At 40.8% G+C, this 14,704-nt stretch overlaps 1 protein-coding gene across 2 annotated transcripts in view; it reads left to right on the forward strand.

Moving 5' to 3' along the window:
• Window positions 1-14,704, forward strand: part of LOC138567644 (zinc finger protein 431-like) — a 608,674-nt gene that overhangs the window by 394,849 nt on the left and 199,121 nt on the right. For both annotated transcript variants that reach the window (XM_069646110.1, XM_069646109.1), the window contains exon 3: window positions 6,363-6,473. In XM_069646110.1, the coding sequence (XP_069502211.1) occupies window positions 6,363-6,473 (111 nt within the window). The remainder of the gene's footprint in view (window positions 1-6,362; window positions 6,474-14,704) is intronic.

The following is a 14,704-nucleotide window of genomic DNA, read 5'->3' on the forward strand; positions in this document are numbered from 1 at the left end:
CAATAGCTTGAAAACCGAACTTTTATTAATTGGGTCGGAGAATAAACTTGAGAAGCTAGGACCCAGGTGTAAGACATTCTCTATAGATAGCTGCAAAATAGATGTCATGAGTAAGGTTAAAAGGCTAGGCATTTATTTAGATAAGAACTTGAACATGAAGGTGCAGGTGAACAGTCTTCTTTCCTCTGCATCCTATTTCATCAAGCTGTTTCGCTGCCTTAGACCTTTTGTGTCAGAAAATAATTCTGAAACTCTGGCAAGGGCCATCATTGGATAGAAGATCGATTATTGCTGTAGTCTTTTGGTCGGCCTGCCGTTATCGGATTTCCATCGACTCGAGGTCCTACAGAATGGAGCGGTTAGAGTTCTGAAATGTTTGGCAAGAAGAGATCATGTGTCGGATGCACACATAACTTTGCATTGGCTGCCTGTTTAGGCTAGGGTCTCTTTTAGGCTTCTCCTTATTACACATAAATGTGTACACGGAACTATGCCTACTTATCTCAAAGAAATGATAATTCCTAAGAAAAACAGAATTCTCAGATCAGACGAAACAAATACTCTTATTGTCCCGTGCTTTAAAACTAAGAATTTGAGGGATGCTGCCTTTATATCTGCAGCTCCCCAGAAGTGGAACTCTCTTTCGTCTATATTGAGGGTCACAGCATCTACTGAGGTTTTCAAGAAAGGGCTGAAAACCGCTCTTTTTTCATAGATCTTCATCTTCTGTTGCATGTTGACCCTGCTCTCCTTCTTCGGCCAGGCTTTTGATCAGTTTTGTTCTGGGTCAGTTTTGTCTGAGTTTGGTGTTTAAGAGCCCTTAAGCCTTAGGGTACCTGGTGCGCTATATAAGTGTCAAACATAAACATAAACATAAACTGTATAAACCAAGAGACTTAAACAAAATACACATGATCCCATTATGTCCACAATTGTGTATCTTTCATCCTGTATACTTTGACTTCTTGGCAACAAGAGAATGTTCTTCTTTTAACAATAAACTATTTTAATATAGCCATAATTGCATGCTTGATGTTCATCACATGACGAATGACGAATGTTTGACATGCTAGGAATTCGTTCAATTTTATATATTGAGCTCTGCTTTGCCTGCTCCCCATCCTCTTATTTACCTTATACAGTCTTGATATATTATTTCCCTGTTCTCACTATCCTTTTCCTCACATGTATTGGGCCAATTATAATAGCTCAACCACTGATGAATTAGATTACAGGATGTAAATCTTTCCTTCTATTTTTCCCAGTTTCTTTAATTTACTATATTAGCCAAGGATTACTGTTTGAGTAAATCTGAGTCCTACATTATACGTATAGAAGCAAATATCCATTTGCTACTGATCAACTATCTTATGTTATGAATCTTTTGGTAGTCTATTTATTGTTAAATTAGCAGGGAGCAAAAAAGGTGTTGTATACAGTGGTACAGAGATCACCACTTGCGCGTTGGTAGCCCAGGAGAGACATGTGATTGGGGAAATGTCATTGAACGTGACATTAGGGTATCTAGAGTGTCTGAGACCATTTGTGGAATTATGTGTATCTGTCTTTGAAATATTTACACAAGGGACTGATTATTTGCCTCTTTACTCAGGTCTGTAGCCTTCTTGAAATAATGCACTTGACCTTGTGGTCTAAATTAATGAAATAAGTCAGCCATGCATATTTGTAGCAGCTGGGTAAGGATGATAAATAAAGTTAATTATTTCTCTCATGTATTTGAGAAAAATAAGGCAATTATTTGGAATCAGAGCATTATGTGACGCTTGTAGGGAGAGAGGAATCTAAATTTTAACTGAATGTGAAGGCATTTGTGTTGTGAAAGGTTAATTTGAAATGCAGGAAATAAACATGGAACGATTAGATGTGAGATGAATATGTACAAGATTTGATGTGAGGCGATCTGTCCAAAGTAGGCCCATTGTTCACTTTGCAGAACTGGAATGCAGCGCAGGGCAATGTAACACTTCGCATCCGTTTTGCTGCCATTCCAAGCAGCTCGGGCTAATCACATGCTCTGGAAATTTCTGGAGGGTGGTTGATTGAAAGTGAGGTGGAGAATGACATCACAGAGAAAGACAGGCACATTTACATTTTATGTGAGTAAAATCTATATACATGGACAGTCTCAGGCAGAGGGTTTAAAAAGCTTGCAGGAGGCTGGATCGCTCTGGCTGGTAATTTCAAGTATTCACCATCCCTGGAGGAAGCGTGCGGCAGTTGTAGGCAGGCTGACAGAAGGCTTCACAGAATCTATTCAAGCTATTCATTCTTCTCCATTCATGCAACACAATTCAGATCTAACAGAAGCTTATACTCTGCCAAGATTATTTGCGAAGTGCAATGTACATTTTAGCAGGACTCTGGGTATTTATTGCAAATAGAGTGCTTTGAAACCCATTGCGGGAAAGGCTCAGTTACTGCATAGAAGAACATCTTGAAGCCTAATTATAGCAAGGTTTGTTCCTCACGGGGAAAATAACTGCGAATGAGTTGTGCTTTGAATGTTTCATTTTCACCTTTGAATTACAGATTATAAATGTCATGTGAACATTATGCATTGCACGTTTTGTTTTTTTATTTTGCATATTTCTGATAAAGAACTCAAGAGAAAGTTGAATTAGCCTCAGAGTGCTTGTTATGGGTTGTGGTGTTTTGTGGTATCAAAGATAACTGTGAATGACAAGTGGTAGTTGCAATTTACCACAAGCTGTAACTTCATATTGCCGTTTGTGCTGAAATACAAAACAAAGTCAGTCACTGTGAATTGAGTTCTCCTCAGGGGCTCTGTATGAATGACAGTATTTTGTTTACATGGTAAATGTATTCTTAGAAACCGCCAAAATGGCATAACGTGGTATTGTAAATAAAATACAGCAGGGACATGAAATTACAATCTAGATTGTACTAAGTCCAGTATTGGTTTACCGTTAGTGACCCTGGTATAAGAACAATTATTAGGCAGTACTCTATATGTAGGGCTCACCACTATACCATGAGATAACTCAACAAGCTTACCAACAAATACCTCTGACACTCTTCTCTCTTACTTCTCTGTGGTAGCTCTGTGAGAGGTGATGGAGGCAGAGTGAGCTTTAAGAGTAGGATGATATTTTTGATCCTGAGTGCTAAATCTGCAAATGTATTAATCTGTTAAAGTTCTTTCACAGTTTTTTGTTATCAATAACCGCTAGTTTGGGTGTCTGATGTGTTTATATCCACGAAGACCATAACATAATGAAAACATGTTTCCTTGCAATAATTATAATTTATAAATCATCTCCACATGAACTAGCCTGGTCACTGCCACTAATGGCCTTCTCTAAATTCATAGTAGTCAGGACCAAACCTACCTTTATCAATGATTCATCTGGCTAAGGCCACCTTTCCCAGCTACAGAAATGAGCACACAAGACTCAAATTCCAGTGCCCAAGTTCTTTTACCACAACTTTGAAAGGTTGGGAATCACTGAAAATACGACATCTCTCATACCTTAGACATGACCTAGCTGAAGAGTTTCAAGACCGTGGAATAGTGGCGCAGTATAACCAACTTCTAGCACAGTCCATCAGCACCTAGTCTGTCACCAGACCAATCAACAACAAACAGCCTGTCAAGGTCCCAATGTGAGATGTGACCACTGCCAGGTAATACGCTGTTCTTCATACATAAATAACGTTTTGGCCTTGTGGGTATGAGCAAGGTGCATGTGTCTGGACCCACATCAAAAAGGTCTAGTCACAGTGGATCAAGTGATGGGGCAATTTGTCAACCTCTATCACCCGTATTGGTTCCAATGCTATTGCAGCTTTACATTTACTTTCAACAGCCAGACAGCATGCCCACAAAATGACAGTCTGTGTTTTATGACCAGCGGAGAGTGGCAGAAAATGTTGAACCCACAGGAAATCCTCTGGCAATCCTCTTAGTGTGACTCTGTCTTGAATTGCTGTTAAATTGTTGTCATCCAGATTTCCCTGGCACTGATTTCAATTCCCAGGTCTAATGCGTCCAGACTCTTAGTCCCTGCTGAATCCTCCACCAAGCAACCACACAATGAGTTACTGAAGCCAAGATTTTCGGTCCCACACTCTGAGCTCAGCTCACTCCAGGCTGGCCATACAATCTTCCATAGATCTCATCCTGACAATTGGAAAAATACACTCCAGATAGATAGTTGCTTTACCCATGTTCTCATACCAGTCACTAAAAGGATGCAAGCAGCCCGGTAATAGAATGTTACTACAACAAAACGGAATCTATTCACAGTTTCTGCAGCACCCTTGAGCCTCCCTTATCGAATTGGTAGTCATGGAGCTCCTGTTCCGGACTTGACCTGTTTCTGGGTAACCGGTTGGTTGCATGCAGATTAAACATGTATTCCTTTTGTCATTCTGCAATCACAACTACCAGGTTAGGGAATTCAGGCCCTAGCACCTTTCAGAGTAACAGTGTCACCACTAGCTCCTGATTTTCCCCGTGGTAGGAGATGGGAAGCTTCTTTACAAGGCACACAAACATACCAGGCACTGAAGGAGTGCTCCCAGGTTTTTATTCCTTTTATTTTATCTTTCACAGGCCTGTTATAAATACCAGCAGCAGCCACTGTGCACAAGTAGATTCCTCATTATAAATGCACCCAGGATTGCACTAATCAGACTGCCCTGAAATATGGGCACATTTATGATTTGGAAGTATGCTGTCTTAGAATGGCATAATTGGCCCCGTGATCCAGCATCTATGGGCACACATTCACTATTTATTCTGTGGAGAGAAGTGCATGGTATCTGATCTTAGCAATACCACAGTTCGGTATAGCCTGTCTTGTGAATTTCACTAGTGTAAATGCTTCAAAGAGAATTGATAGCACATCCTTCTGCTTACAAGAGCACCTTTGTGTGTCTGTTGTGAGGCTCTGGATATCGATTCCCAACAATTCCAGAGAGCTTTTGTTATTTAGGGAGTTATGAAGTGCTTTGAAACACATTGTGTATCGCGCTATATAAATAAACTATCATATCATATTATATCATGCTGTCTGGAACCTGTCCTCTGGACTCACTTTCCAGGAACATTGCCTATCCCTTTTTCCTCAATCCTTCTCAGTGTTAGTCCATTCCACCCCGACTGCCTTGGCTTACTGGATTGTGCAAGTTAACTTGCACTGCCAAAGGTCGAGGGGTACATGTGCTTTCCCTTTCGGTGGACCTACTACGTAAGACAGACATTCTTTGAACATGTTTAAATACTACTCATCATCCTTCATGGGGGTGAGGCCTGATATGCCATCTCTAAAAAGAGTTTTCATTTAAGGATATGTCTCTTCCCCATTGCTACCTTCCTGCCTGTGCTCTCCTCTGCTGTCTGTTACCAGCAGACTCCGATTTCCTCCCAGCCCCTTCCGTGACAGCCTTTTGTTAGCAATCCTGGAGCTTCCAGGGGTCTGCAATCTTTGGCTTCCCAGATGTTTCAGACTACAACTCCCATCAGCCCTCAACAGCATAGACATTGGTGAATTATCATGGGAGTCATTGTACTGTCCTGCACAGCACTGCCTACTGCTGTCTCCTTCCCCCTCTATGCACCCTGTTTCTAACCTCACTAGATGACAGTTTTCGTGCCTTGAAACACTTGTGTATAGGCGCGTTATTAATGCCATATCATATCATACTGAAGGACAACTTCATGTGGCATTACCTTACCCCCAATAAAAGGAGAAGACACTATACAAAATTACAGGGTCGCACAATACGCCAAGGCAGGTGGTCATTTAAAAATAATAAAAAACAGAATGTATGAAATGTATACTCGTGCAGCAAACAAAATACATATGTCTTCTTGAGAACAAAGAACGTATCCTTGGCGTTGTGCAGTAGGAGTGCCACACCCTTGTTCTATTGGAAGTTGTGGGAATTTTCATAGATTAGTGTCAGTGAAATTATGCAGCAGAAATAAAGCCCTCAATGTTGAAATTGGGAGAGGTACGGGGTTGACATTGTTTTTTCTCCCATGACACAGCCTACAACAACATACTCTAGAACTGGTATAATTTTATGAACAAAGTCCAGGCCGGTAGGAGGAATAATAGTGCCAGCCCACTCTGATTTAGTTATTCTGTAATATGAACCAGCATTCTTGAATCAATATTTATTTCTTCACTTCAGTGTTTTTTTCTTTTCTGTCCTTTTCTCCACATTGAGACTCCCTTTTCTTCTATTTGAATTGCCAACGATGTGGTGGAGACACATTTTCTTATTTTGTACTGTGGCAACACCCTGTATGTGTTTAGAGTTCAAGTGCTTAGCTGTACTTACAGTATTTTTCTGTTTTATTTTAAACACAGGTCCTACGATTGCCACCTCTATCTTTGCATTAAGACCTAAAGCAAGGGAAGAGCCGCCCCTCGTGGACCACCAGGATTCCAAGATGAGTGACAGTAGAAATCATTTCCTAAGTGAGTAAGAGGCGGGATTGAGATCTAGTGAGCTCTGAGAGGAAATGTCGACATTTTCTTTGAAACAAGCATAGACATAAATCACTGAGCCATCTGCATGGATACTCCAAAATGACATGCTCACTCAAAATAGTAATTGTAGCCAATTTCTGTTCAGACCTACCCCCTTGAATCCCATGATTGAAAACACCCCAAATCATGGTTGTCAGTGTTAGAATCAACCCTGGAGCCAGTCTTCTTGATATCTAATCACTAATGCCAATTCTGTCCGTTTTTGGCTTAACTTTCTCTTTGCATGAGGACAGTAATTAAGGTGAAGTTTCTTGAGTGATGGGTTGCCTTGTGTTCTGTTATTTCATTTTTATTTTGTACTAGCAAAAGTACCTGTTCTTCGAACATGTTAGACACAAAAACTCTCCTCAGTTCTTGAAAATCAATGATCCTGTAGGTCGCTGTTCCAATTCGCTTATCTCTTTATCTGCTTTGCACCCTGAAGTAAACTGCACTCAGAATGGGCACGTGTGGCTGGCTGACATACCTCTGAGAAAACATTTGATAGAGGTGAGAGTTGGTGTGCTGGTGCATACTGGGACCTTCTATACTCTCTCCCCACCTGTCGCCACACCCTGTCGTGGTGTAGTTTGTTGCAGTGCATTGCATTGCAAATATCTCAGAAACCCATAGGGACCTCAAGTTTTGTTCCTCGTGTGGGGACCGGTCCTTCTACGACCACACTGATGTTTCGCCGATTTCAGGCAACCGTCTCATATGTGAAGGTGCTGAAATCGAGGTTGGTGTGTCCAAATATCATGTAGGCAGTAATGTCTGAGGGTCCTAACACGTAACAATGCACAATTAGGTGCAGATTGGTGAAACTGTGTGGTATTGTATAAGGAACAACGCTTTGGCAAGCCACAAACCCACAAACAAATGTTGACTCTTATTAATATAGATGGGTAAATTTGCTATGCTCAAGAAAATTGGACCAAAAGGAAATGGTTTTTCTATTTGTGAATTGGTAAAAAAACAAACACAAAGTATAAAACTGATTAAATACAACAATACAAAAGGTACAAAAATGCAAATAAGAAGGAAAAAAGAACAAGTAAACTCAAACAACTGATAAAAACCAAACACAGTATATGTTTTAAGAGAAAACAGATTCCCAAGTGTTTTACACAATTAAAGTCAATGGGGATAATGTGTTAAGTGTAAACGATTGGGCTAATATGTGAAACCCTAGGAGTTTTCCTTGGTATATTAGTGCTTCAGTGACCACATCTCTATCCCACTCTTAGACCATTAGTTAGTGATTATGTCTGCTTTTTGAGTGTATGATTTTTCTGTCCATGGAAAGATTGGGTGAGAAGTAGCAGAGAGGCGTGGTAGCAGTGTACCTACAGGCCCAGGCATTTGGAAGCAAGCGGGTAATAGTATGGGAAATGTAAACATACATATGAACCTGAAAGGTTGCTGGTTAACATAGGGAAAATAACAGCAATGATTCAGCTTCCATGATGAAACTCTTCTATTAGCAGATTTGTGGCTTCTCCCCCCAAACATACAGTTCCAGCCTAGGAATAGATAAGAGAAGACCAGTTTAGATGCTTTATTAGGAAAGAGGTGAGCCTGCGCGCAATGTTTCATAAGTGATTATTTCTTGCACCAAGTGTTAGAATATTGAAATATAAGTGAACATGCTTCAAGATTTTACTATAGGTGTATAGAATAACACTCTTTGATTAATGGCCAGGCTTAGAGTCTAGTATGTAAGTTCAAAACCTGATAGTCGAGCAGATAGTTGAAATATTTGGAAGAATTGTTCTATTGATGATAGAGGCATGAAACCTGGAGCGCATATGCTGCATATGAAAAGGTTTTATTTTGACTATGAAGCCATCCCAGATTTTCACCCTACCAGTAATGGCGGGCATTCACAATGGCAGCCTTGGAAAATAGTCAATCTGCTCTTTCGTATGTTATTTGATGCTGTTACTTCCATATTTAATGACATTTTACGTGAATTTATATTATAAATATGTGTGCAAAACATCCAATAGTTCATAAAAATGCATATACAAAACAAGGATTCGAAAAAAGAATTGTGTAATATCATTTTTTCATTCACATATGAAGGAGTTTCTATGACAATTTAAGAAGATAGCAATATGGAGAAAATTCATAAGCTCATGAATCCGTTCAGGCCTGATACAATTAGACAAATCACAGAAACGGAGTGGAACAATTGTTTCATCTGCCTAGAAAACAATTCAGAGGTTCGTTGCTGTCCAACAGAGACTAAACGTGATACAAAAGGAGCTGGTTATAAGACCATATCCGATCTGCTTGTGGGGTTTAGTAGTGTTGGGTGTCGACCAAGGACAATTAATCTGTCACATCTGGATGAAGGTGGAGGTATTGAGGCAACATTGGTACATTGTAAAGCCCGGTTTCACAAATCATGCAGATTGCTGTTCAATAAAACAAAACATGCAGAGAAAACGAAGCTATCACAAGCAGATAATGCTGATAGTTCTATGAAATTCAACCATCACAGTGAAAAATATTCTGTGAGTACAAAATGAATATGCTTTTTTGTGACATGCATGCCCCAGCCAGAAGATCATTGTGTACAGCAACTACATTTGGCATTGAAACTCGCGTTCGTCACTGTGCCCTTAAACTAGAAGACAAACCCCTACTTGCCCGACTGATTGCAGGCGATCTTATTGCACAAGATGCCATATACCATATTTGTTGCTTTGTATTATTATATAATAAAGCAAGAGACAGAACAACACAAGAAACTGAGATGGACCAAATCAACCATGGTATTGCAATTGCAGAACTTATATATCAAAGATGCTCGAACGTACAGTGAAATTGTACCCATATTTAAACTTGTTGACAGCATGAGGATGAAACCACTTGGCAGTGATCTTTCAGGATGCATACAATCCACAAATTGGAAAACGGGATGCTTGCTTACTTTCTTGACTTGGAAGCACATAAGCAAGGCTGTCATGTGATGCTTATATTTAATAATAATATTGGATCTGCACTGAGCAAAGCATGAAAATACGATGCAGATAGTGACACTGTTCATCTTGCTAAATCATAAAATATAGTGAGAAGAGACATCTTTAAAATTACAAATAACTTCAACAGATCATTTGGAAACAAGTGTCAGAAACACTGTGCCAGCATCTCTGTTAGCACTGGTTGCTATGGTTACAAACTGCCCCAACAAAGCACTGTCAAGTTCTTCAACAATGCCACAGCCAATCTTCACTGTTGCACAATTACTAATTTACAACAGTTTGGTGAGACGTGGGGAGTATGAGCCTTCGGGCACAACTGAGAACGGGAAACTCCTTTGTCCATCTACTTTAATCCAAACAAGAACTTGCAAGCATGAAGTTGTTGAAACCTTGCACAAGCTCGAGTTAAGCATATCATATGACCGTGTGCTGCACATCTCATCGGAATTTAGCAATGAGGTATGTCATCACTATAACAAGGAAAATGCTGTAATTCCTCTTGAGTTAAAAGGAAGGCTCTTCACAAATAGTGCAGTCGACAATATAGACCACAATCCAAGCTCATGACTCTTTCCATGGTACAGGAATATCAATTTTTCAACATCCAGTTAATAGTTTTACGGGGACTGAATGGACTGTGACTAAAAATCTGTGTGCTGAGAAAGTGACTAAACATCTTCCTGAGTGCTACACCAGCGTGCCCCCTGGTCCTCCTATGAGAACTGATTGTCCTCTGCGAATAGTAGAAGATAACGTAGTTGACTACCAAGTTACGCCGCAAGCTATGGTAAAAGAATCCACCTAGCTGAAGTATGTAACACAGGTTCTGGCTAGTGACAACCTGAAGGGGATGAAATAATCTCCTGTAAAGCATAGCTCGAACGTCAACAAAAAGAAACTCCAAAAGATTAATTAACATTTTCATCCCTGCTTCCTCTATTTTCAGACCATACTATGTCCGTGGCCATGATTCGCCATTGAGTGGATATTGTGAATACAACTGTTGAAGACCTTAATCCTGGGCAGAATCCAATCATTACGTTTGCTCAGCTACTCTACGCAATGATCAAACAAATCTAGTGGAACTGGCCAACAACTCTTGGCGAAGATCAAGTAATTGTAATATTTGGTGGGCTCCATATTGAGATGGAAGTTCTCAAGGTTCTTGGAAATCTCTTGGATGAAAGTCGGGGGACTGGAGCACTTGTTCTGGCTGATATTACCACAGCTGGAAAAGCGGATTTGTTTATTAAAAGGTTTCCATGTGACCCGCATGATCCATGTAATAATGTCGCTGTGAAAAAGTCATCAGGTTCTGGCGACTTTTTCCTGGCTACCAATTCTTTCCGCAAATATTCTAGGAGGCGTATAGTTATATATTATTACCTCCAGTCCTAGAATATTTGGGGAAAGCGTTTGATAGCCAGAGGGTGCATCATGAATATATTTTCTTTTAAAAAGTTGCCAACCTGATGACTTTTTTCATGGCAACATTATTACCTGATTCCGACTCGTACCCATAGGGCTCATCAAATCACATTCAGTAGTCCCTATTTACTTCTGCAACATGGCTACTATGACTACAGCCATGACATAGAGGATGGCAGTCAAGTTAAGTCACTTGAAGATTGGTGCAAAGAAAGAAGGTATTTATGTAGTGATGTATGTACCCAATGCACATCATTCTAAAACTAGGGGAGGAAGGATAGCTCAGGGGCAACGCATTTGTCTTGGAAGCAAGACAACGCAGTGCAACACAGGTTCCAATTCCGATCCCACACTATGAAACTTCATGCTGGTATTAAGCATGTTATAAAAGAACAATTATAATTATAACAAGAACTCCTTTTGATTACATTTGTAAGAGCGATACGAGAAGACAATTTCCAGCCCTATATAGAGGTGCTATCCAAGATTGTTTCCTGGTTCTTTTCCTTGGACCATACTCATTATGTATGATGAGTTCCTTTCCACTTACATGATATGGTTTCACTTAAAAAGCATCGCACTAACACTTATGCAGAATTCATGAAAGGAAAGATTATAACAAAAAAGCCAAAGCGTGCGTTTTCTGCTATTGCCATAGATCAGGCCCATGAACAACATAACGCATCAGTCAAAGGTGATGGAGGGGCTGTAGGGCTGACAGAAAAACCCAACAGCTCTGCATCATTGGATCATCTCTGGTTCAGAGATGGCTTGCTTAGTTGAAAAATGTAATTCTACAAAGACGAACAGATGGGGAAAAAGATTAGCATCACCATGAGGCTAACAAGCATTCACAGATGGCTTTTGTAAAAGATATCCAGTCTCTTACTCATCCAATATGAGATATAGTTAACCCAATTAGTGAACCCAGCTGTTTAGTACACCCATCAGTTGCAGTTACATTGCAAAATTTTGAAAACATTGGCGTTGATCAGTATGAGTTATATGTTAGTGACAGGCTTAGTAATCAAACTAAACAGATCGCGGATCCTTTTAAGAGAGATAACCTCCAGTTCGTGAAAAGTCAAGTAAACAGTTACAAATGATATCACTGAGGATATCCCCTCCCACTTCTGATCTGTTCTCTCTTGGCACTGTGCACCTGGCCACCCTCTGTCCTTCGGACCCAGGTACCTGCTCACGCTGCCACCCTCCCGAACTGCCTCCGGGCCACCCCTTGCACTGGGGTTTGTATTTGTTCACATACAGACCCCCCTTTTTCTCCCTACACTTATCAATCCTACCCTGACTGCTGCCTTAATTCCCAGCACTTACCACTTGCTGGCTGCACTACCATTGTTTATTGCCTTTATTATTTATTTATTTATTATTATTATTTATGACTATTTATCCTTTTTTTCCTCTGCCACGCACTTTCCACTCCTCCCCTTCCATGCACTTTTCCCCTCCCCCTCTCCCATGCACCTGCACGTTCTCAATGTCACTGGGCCTAGTAAGATTGTTTTGTTCTCCCCTGCTCCCCTCCCTTGCCTTGTCGCGCTCTGAAACACTTATGTACGAGCACGATAGAAATAAAATATCAATTCAATTCAATGGGCCTCATTACGACTCAGGCGGTAAGGGGTTTACGTCGGCGTAAACAGCGCCGACCCTTACCGCCTGAGTACGAGGTCCCTTAGCGCCATGGAGGTTTTAACACCTGCTTTTAGCAGGTGTTAAAATCCATGGCGCTAAGGGACCATGGAGTTAATTACGCCACCGTAATTTACGGTGGCGTAATTAACGCCTTCCCCACTCCCATTATGCCCTATGGGGCAAAAATGGGAATGGGGAAGGGTAAATGGGGATTGGGGACTTACCGCCCCGCCAACCTCGGAATGGGGCGGTAAGTCCGCCAACCACCATGGCGTAAACATAGTTTACGCCATGGTGGTAAAGTCACGGCCCAGGCGGTAACTTACCGCCTGGGTCGTAATGAGGCCCAATGACTGCTTGCTATTTTCTAGACTCTGCATTGCATCACAGATTTGTATTGGTGATCTGGGTGATTTCTTTAGACACGAAAACCAAACCTATCTTCCAGCAGTGTCAAAGTTAGGGAGTCTAAGAACATGAACAAAGTCTGATTTATTGATTTGCCAGGAAGAACTCACACCCAGAAAAAACACTATTTCCCAACCAACAGTCCAAATGACCATCCTTAACGGCGCTGCAATTGTCATCATGCTGCAACCAGGATTTGCTAAAACAATCGAAGATCATGCCAGTACTTTGTTCATACCCTACATCAAATCTCAGCTTCAATATTTTACAAGGCTAGATATGATCTGGGATGTGTACATGCCTGACAGCTTGAAGAATGGCACACGCAGTAAAAGGATAAAAGGTGTTTGGAAACGTGCTAAAAAAATGCACTTTCTAGAAATTGGCCGGATTTTCTCTTGGTTGATGAACATAAGACTGAATTGTTCTCTTCATTGGCAAAAACCTTAACAGCTATTGACACGAACAAGCAGGTAATTACCACAAATAGTACCAATGTTCTTTCTATAAATCATCAAGATATCTTGGGACTAGCGTCATGCTCACACGAAGATGCAGACACTCGCCTATTACTCCTTTTATATGATGCTGTGCAAAGATATAACAAAGCCAAAATATGCACTGTGGATACTAACAGTGTAGTTCTCACCATCACATCTACACAACGTCTGAACATTGAGGAACTATGGGTTGCATTTGGAGTTGGGAAGAACTTCTGGTTCTTTACCGCTGATGAGTTAGCAAGAGCTTTGTGTCCTGATCGTTGTACTGCCTTACCGATGTTTCACGCAATAACTGGGTGTGATACTGTCCTTTTTTGGAGGAAGAGGCAAGAGGACTGCATTGGACACTTTGAATCCATACAGAGATGTCACCTGAGCTTTTTGTGGATTGTCTGACAGGCCTAGTCAGCAGGTAGTAGAAGAAATGCTGAAGCCATTGGCAAGATTTGTACTTTTGCTATATGACGGTACTAGCAGTGACGATCATGTTAATGAGGCAAGAAAACACAGTATCGAGAGATGTTACTGAATATAAAATAGAGAAAGAAATTTGAACGGATATAAAATACCAATAAATACTGAATTTTTGTTTAAACAATGTGTGGGGATGGGGTAAGGGGTTAATTCTGGTGGGGGGATTGGTGCGGTTTAAACAGGGGAAACAGGGGGCTTGAGGAGAGGACCCCCCCAAAAGAAAAAGATGTTTGATCTTTTTTGCATTATTTATGATTCGTTAAATGTAATTCTCTAACTTTTGATTCGGTTAAATCACAGTAATCCAGAAATCCAGAAAACAACTATTTACTCAGAGAGGTAGAGCAATTGACAATCTTCCTCCCATACAAGATGCACTCATTCAGCATACAAAAAGAGCTGTCTACCAGGCCGGTTACAGCTGGGCCCAAATGATGGTCGCAGCACCATAGCTTCCATCACTAAGTGATTAGGGGTGGAAGAAGAAGGAGGAAGGAGGATGGGAAATATACTGGTCAACCCTACCAGAGACTACGCAAAGGTTGCAGGGAACTCTTACAATGTGGCTGCAAGAAAGACTGCACACATCAGTGCAAGTGTAGGAAGGCCTCCCTACAGTGTACTGTTCTTTGTACTTGTGGCGCTCTTTGTACTGACTGAAATAAGGGAGATGGTTGTTACCAATAATCTGTTTCAGGAATAGTATGAATATTCATTCAAT

This window comes from Ambystoma mexicanum, chromosome 2p (assembly GCF_040938575.1).
Source record: "Ambystoma mexicanum isolate Mex_15411 chromosome 2p, UKY_AmexF1_1, whole genome shotgun sequence".
Lineage (NCBI taxonomy): Eukaryota > Metazoa > Chordata > Amphibia > Caudata > Ambystomatidae > Ambystoma > Ambystoma mexicanum.